Source organism: Daphnia carinata, unplaced genomic scaffold (assembly GCF_022539665.2).
Source record: "Daphnia carinata strain CSIRO-1 unplaced genomic scaffold, CSIRO_AGI_Dcar_HiC_V3 NW_026452978.1, whole genome shotgun sequence".
Lineage (NCBI taxonomy): Eukaryota > Metazoa > Arthropoda > Branchiopoda > Diplostraca > Daphniidae > Daphnia > Daphnia carinata.
In genome coordinates, this window is record NW_026712484.1 from 28,217 (window position 1) to 35,287 (window position 7,071).

At 45.1% G+C, this 7,071-nt stretch overlaps 1 protein-coding gene across 1 annotated transcript; it reads left to right on the forward strand.

Annotated features, from left to right (window-relative positions):
* The first annotated feature begins 2,264 nt into the window (after nucleotides 1–2,264).
* On the forward strand, nucleotides 2,265–4,274 carry LOC130687793 (uncharacterized). Its single transcript, XM_057510964.1, has one exon. It carries the CDS (start codon nucleotides 2,265–2,267, stop codon nucleotides 4,272–4,274), a length of 2,010 nt encoding a protein of 669 aa, XP_057366947.1.
* Nucleotides 4,275–7,071: the final 2,797 nt, after the last annotated feature.

Genomic DNA, 7,071 nt, shown 5'->3' on the forward strand with positions numbered 1-7,071 from the left:
GGTTTTATTAGTTTTATTCTGTTTGTTTATGTTGTTTGCGTAGAAAATAAACAGAGCGGTAAGGTGGAGAAAGTTTTCAGATCTTTCAGGACATGATAGATAACCTTAGTTTTTTTATCTTTAGAGGAAAGAATCCGTCCGACATTCGCTGGTAAAAATGTAATGTGAATAATCATAATATAACGCTAAATTCTTCGTATTCACTTGTTTTCATAGTGAACACTCTTTAATTAATTCATTCGCGCTGTGTTTCTTATCTTACATTGAAAACCATGCTCTATAAGACAAATGATTTCCGTTGGTAAACTTTTTAAAATAACGTTTTAACTACGCTGCCTATTCATTGGAGGTTGGACCATAAGCTAGGAAACATCGTTAACCACAAGGATTATATTGGCTGCAGATAGGACCATGCCACGTCGAAAAATCGTTGAATGAATTTTATTTCGTGGCAGATTTAGGAATAAATCGATTAGAAAAGGGTAAGAAACAATCATGAAAATAGCAAATGACAGCAATTTCTGTTCTACCTTAGTCTGTTCATTTTTTTGCGTGTCTCAGTGGGCAATTGGAATTCTAAGCTAGGATTCCAATTAAGTAAAATAGTATTAGTGAACACAAGGTTCACCGTGTTGTTAAGGCGCCAGACTTAATTTCTGTCTCTGTATAGGGACGTAAGTTCGATCCTCATACCTGGTAACCATAAGTTTGCTACAATAGACGATTAACGCTAAATTGCATCTATATCCTGGTAAATTCGATTTCTGTTATTAAAATCTGTCGCAACCATGTGCCTAAATTGAAGAGCCTAGATGTTAAGGCACCAGACTTAAGTTTTCGTTTCTTGGTAAATTGGATTTCTGTTATTAAACTCTTGCGCAACCATGTGCTGATAATACTTTACACAATTATTTGATTGCTGAAGATATATTAATTGATTAGCCTAGATGTTAAGGCACAAGACTTCAGTTTTCGTTTCTTCATAGATACGTAAGTTGGATTTTCACATGTTGATCTTTAATGTATTGTTTAACGGTTGTGTACAACTGGAAAGAAAGAAAATTTCTTTGTAGCAGCTATTACTGCTACTGTTACTGATTTTTAGTGTACAAGGTTGGCCGAGTGGTTATGGCGCCAGACTTAAGTTCTGGTCTTTGTATAGAGCCGTGAGGTCGTTATTCACACCTGGTAACCAGTAGTTTGTAGTAACGAGAATGGTAAATGTCAGCAATCTTCTCTTGTATCGTAGTCTGTTCATTTTTTTTGTGTCTCATTGGACGATTGGAATATTAGTGCGATGTCGCCAACTTTGAAACTGGACTCAAAATGTTTATCGGAAACAATGTGTTTCGTTCGCAAGGTTGGTTAGGTAGTCTCTCTGCCAGCGTGTTCAAAAGGACTTAGGAACGAGTTGACGACGAGAAAACATGTTTAAGAGAAGAATCGACTTCTCGGCAAAGGTAGGATCCATTAGCTTTTCTTCGGTGTCAGGATCGTAAGGAAGGCGAGTTATGCTGTCTCAGTAAAGAAGTTAAGAGAGGGTAAGTGCATGGGGATCATGCAAGTCGGATGATACGTAGGTGAGAAGGTTATCATTAAAAATTGCTTGATTCTCTCGACGATTATGCGGTACTCCATAAACTTGAGTCCCGTACGTCGAAGAATATTCTCCGCAACTGGACATTGTTGTCCAGATCACCGTATATTTTGCCTTTGGTTGTCGAAGCCGAGGTGGCCAACATAGTCTTTTGTCAACCAACGTACACATTTTCGTGGCAAATATACCATTGTTAAGCAACTGTGATCTGAATATTCATATCGCATTGGGATCACAAGACGAGGCCTAGCTATACCCTTCTTGAGCTAAGATTCATTGGTCCTTCGAGCCGGAGCCAGATTGGTGGTTCCACTGAAAAGTTACGACTGCTGAGCCTGATTTGCCTCAAAGAAGATTACACCAGCTATTCTCAAGTCTTTCAATTCTCTGTCAAAATATTGCTTAAGACTGCCCGAACGAAGCTACTCCTTTTCAAGCAAAGTTAGAGCCCCTCTACAAAGTGGATGAGTTAGAACGAGAAAGGAAGAAGGCCACACGTAGAACCTTACGGAAAAGTGTGACGCTCACGTGCAACCGGATTTCAGAAGCCATTACGAGAAATGAATCCAGAGGAGCAATAAGAGGACTGGTAAAGCACGCTGAAGAAACTTTGGGCAAACTGAACTAGTCACACCTGCAGCTCATAGAAAATGTGGAGCAAATCGAGATGGAGCAGCATGAAGCCTTACAGCTACGTTACGTACACCAAGTAGGCGTAGTACAAGAAAGATTTCAGGAGTATCTGGAAGCTCGAATCAACGACCCAGCATCTGAGGCAGTGAGTTTGCACTCCTCACGACACAGCAATCGTGAAGGTTTGCAGTTTAGCTCCCGCCATCCCATCTTGAGAAGTGACGACGTCACGTCTAACAGGGCTCAACCTTCTCAATTGACCAGCAGAGCGGCACCACGCAACAGTATTGAGTTATCGGTAGGCTTAGAACGGGTTGATGTTCGTGATGGAACTGATTTGGAGATGGAGCAAGCCGAAAGGGACCTTCAACGTTTGATTCTGGAGGTAGATGACGGAGCCAGTTCCCGTTCCGCATCAAGAGGATTTAAAGACATCGTCGGATGGTGTGACAACCAGCGCCGGTGGATCTCTCCTGAAGCAGATGGAAGGGCGGATAGCCTACCTGATGAGTGGATCGACCTTTACAGTTCCGGCCGACTGCTGCCAATACACGACCAGAACCTAGGTTCTCGCTCTTCAGTGAGGGCGGATTTGGAGCTTTATTACGGCAAAGCCCTAGATTGGTTTTGTTGGATCGATTTATTTCGAGCCTTAGTGCACGACTCGAACAAATCCGCCGGCGAAAAGCTCGCACTACTTAAACGACATTTGAGAGGAGACTGTGCCGACATAGTGCATGGCTTGGGAGGAGGTGAAGCAGCCTATATTGAAGCCCTTACAAGACTAAAGCAGACGTGTGGCAGACGTGATGTGATGCGGGCAGCACACTTGCAGGCCATTGATAAGTTAGAGCTGAAGCACGATCCCTCTAACTTCAAACGCTACGCGGAGAAGTTACGCACTCATCTTTTCGACCTCAGCTGGATTGGAGTGACCTCTTCCGCAGATCTAATCGAAAGGGTCTGCCAACGCCTACAGCTACAAGACCGATTAGCCTGGAATATGGAGCGTCGTGGGGAAGTTGAAGATCGCACATTAAACTCGTTTGGAAGTTGGCTCTGCGTTCGCGCATCCGCCTACCAAAACGCCTATAGCATAGCAGCCGATCAGTTACCTTCACCTTCTACCAAGACTAATCATCGTCATCAAGTCCGGTCACATCAAAGTGTCACCAAAACTCAGACCGAAGTCACCCCGCCGAAACCAAGAGTAGTAGTCGCTTTCTGTTTTCGCTGTGAAAAGGAACATCGTCTCGCCGAATGCGAAGATTTTAAGACCCTCTCAGTGGGAGACCGAGTAGGTTTGTGCGCCAAACATCGACTGTGTTTCAGCTGCCTGGGATCGAAACATAGTGCAAGAGATTGTAATTACAGGAAGGCCTGCAAGTTCGAAGGTTGTAAATATACTCACCACCCCCTCTTGCACGATTTCTCAAGTGGCCTAAGTGAAAGTGCCCGAAACAACACTCTACGAGCCGCCCAACCAGCTCGTCACAAAATTGCCATGAGGATGATACGCTTAGAAATCATTGCCGCTGATGGTACGATAACTCCAACGAACGTCTTCGTAGATGAAGGAAGCGATACGCCGTTGATGAGGCAAGGACTTGCAAGCCGCTTGAGCATTCGGGGCCCTCGACAAGTATTAGAAGTGGATGGGGCCGGTGGAGTTGTCAACCGTTATTCTTCACAGAAAATCGAAATCCAGATGCGCTCAACTACCGGGGAAACTTTTAAGTTGCTGCTTTCCACCTTACCACAAGTAGCAGCACCTACACCGAAGATCGACTGGCTGAATCTGAAGCACCGGTGGGCTCATCTGTCCGACCTACCAGTTAAGGAAACGGGTGGACCAGTTGATGTCCTGATAGGAATGGATTACGGACATCTGTTGGCGGTATTAGAGTCGAGATACGGAGGGGAATCTGAGCCAATAGCTTCTCGTACGAGGTTGGGGTGGATCCTTCGGAGAGTTATCGACAGAGACTCCACTGTGACTACAGCGAAGGCTTCACAAGATAAGCAGCGCAATATCACTAACTAAAATTACGAACGAGTTTCGCAGATTCTGTGTAACCCGAATCCCAAAATTCCAGAGTAACCCGCAGTTCGAAAAGGACTACCGTGTCGCCATGCAGAAGACCTTCGACAAAGGATATGCCTCCGTAATCAATGACCCAACTCCCGACGTGGTGAAGTATTTCTTGGCACATCATGGCGTGTACAAAGGACCTAAATTACGAGTGGTTTTCGACGCCGCCGCCTGCTTTAAAGGGAAATGTTTGAATGACGCCATCTTGACGGCCCAGCTCTCCAGCCTTCCATTGCAGCGGTTCTCATTCAATTTAGAGAAGGGGAAGTAGCTTGGGCTTCAGACATCGAAGCTATGTTCAGCCGCTTCAGACTGAAGCCCTCAGATTCGGCTTACTTTTGTTTTTTTTATGGCAAGACTACCAATCAAGAGAGCAAGTAGTCTGCCAAATGAATCGGCTTCCGTTTGGGGCCAGTTGTTCACCATTTATTGCCATACATACTAGCAGACGAGTAGCGCAAGATCTAGGAGCCAGTGAAATGGTAGTTCAAGCTATCTTACGCAAGATCTACGTCGATGACTATTTAGGATCAGCCGCGTCTGTAGAGGAAGGAGTTAAAGAAGCCATAGCTGTCGCCGAAACTCTAGCGTCGGCGGATCTGCACCTCCAGGGTTGGATATCGAACTCTCCCGATCTCATTCAGAAAATTTTGGAAGGCAGAGTAGTATCGACCACCCAAAAGGCGCCACAACATTCCCTCACCAGCAACGAAGGTGAAAAAGTACTTGGTGTTTTCTGGAACACCACTTCAGACACTCTAGGATTCCCAGTAAAAGGATTAGAAGACATCCAGTACACAAGAGTAGGCCTTATCAGCAAGGTCGCTAGCGTCTTTGATCCACTTGGAACTGCTTCACCGCTCATAGTCAAGGCAAAAATCCGCCTGAGAGAGCTCGGAATTAAGGGACTGGATTGGACGGACTCTGTGGACGAAGAAGATAAGATCTGGTGGCAATCTTGGTTCCAGATGCTCAGTAAACTCACGGAAGTTGCGCTTGATCGCTGCCTATTTCAGAATGTTGAAAGCATCGCGGAGTCTCAGATCCACACTTTTTGCGACGCTTCAGAGGAGGCTTACGGTGCGTTGGTCTATCTCCGTAACACCTATGGTGATGCGTGTGTGAAAATCGTGCAAATAAAGGGCAGCACTAAAATTGCACCGAAGAAATGTTTATCTGTTCCCAAGCTCGAGCTTAATGCAGCTTTGCTCGGTTCCCGCTTGGCACTTTTCGTCAGTAGCTGCCTAAGCCACAGGATTTCCAGGCGATACTTTTGGACAGATTCCAGCACCGTAAGGAACTGGATTAGGGCGACAGTTTCATTCTACCAGGTGTTCGTGGCCAATCGAGTGGGGGAGACCCAGACAATTACACAGACCGAAGAATGGAGATTCATTCCAGGGCGTTTGAATCCAGCAGACGGAGCGACTCGGTCCAACATAGAAGAAGATGTGCTTCCCGAGCTTTGGTTAAACGGGCCTGGATTCCTTTTGCGGCCAAGCAGGGATTGGCCAGAGGATTTGCCCTGGTTAGCTGTAGCCGAAGAAATAAGAAAATGTAAAGTTAAACTAACCAGAGTTGACGAGCCTCCTGATTGGTCCAAGCTAATGATCGATCAATCCAACATTTCGTCTGTATTGAAGTTGGAAGGTGAGTTTTTGGAGGTGGTGAAAGCCTGTCAATTTGAGGCTTTTGGTGATGAGCTGAGACGTTTGGGAAAGGGAAAAGGGCTCCATCATACTTCCCATCTCCTCCCGTTGAGCCCAATTCTAGGAAAGGACGGTATAATACGACTAGGAGGAAGGATTGGACGCGCTAAGCTGCCGTACGATGTCGTCCATCCCCCGCTGTTACCGAACAAGCACTAGCTGACCGAAAGGATCCTTGACGTCCTGCACCAACAAATGCACCACGCTGGGACGGACTATCTCTTCGCTAAAGTCCGCCAGCACTTCTGGAAAGTGAGAGGACGGGAAGCGGTAAAAGGAATACGCCGTAATTGCCCGACAAGTATTCGAGAACGAGCTTAACCTTCAGTCCAGCTCATGGGGGAGTTACCTTCATTTCGACTCGATTCATTCGTCTGCCCGTTTTCACACACCACAGTAGATTATTTCGGCCCGATCGAGACCAGCGCCTATCGTAATCGAGTAGTGAAAAGATATGGAGCGCTATTCACTTGCCTGGTGACGAGAGCAGTGAATTTCGAATTAGCCTTGTCCCTGACTTCCACGGACTTCTTACTGGCTTTTCGGGGGTTCATCGGGATCTACACCAAGCCAACAACCGCCCACTCTGACAATGGTACGAATTTCGTGGGAGCGGAATGCGAGTTGAACCACCTTGTCTGGGATCTGTGATCTGAATATTCATACCGCATTGGGATCACAAGACGAGGCCTAGCTATACCCTTCTTGAGCTAAGATTCAAGTAGTATGAAATAGTAAAACATTAGTGCAATTGGAAAAGATTGTTATGACCACATAAAGTGTAACATAAGCAAAAAAAAATTCTGATTTCGCTCTAATAGTATTTTGTTAAATGAACTCTATTAAATACAATATAATTCATGTTCTCCTGTAATTTTAATTAAAATAGCATAAGACAAAAAGGTTTTGTGAACCATTTAAGTAATGAGTAAACACCATCGGTATTTTAAAAAGGAAAATGGATGTAAGCCGACACTTTTACCATATTGGAAGCTCATCGTTCCACTTGAAACAATTTTAGAAATAGTACTATCGCTAAA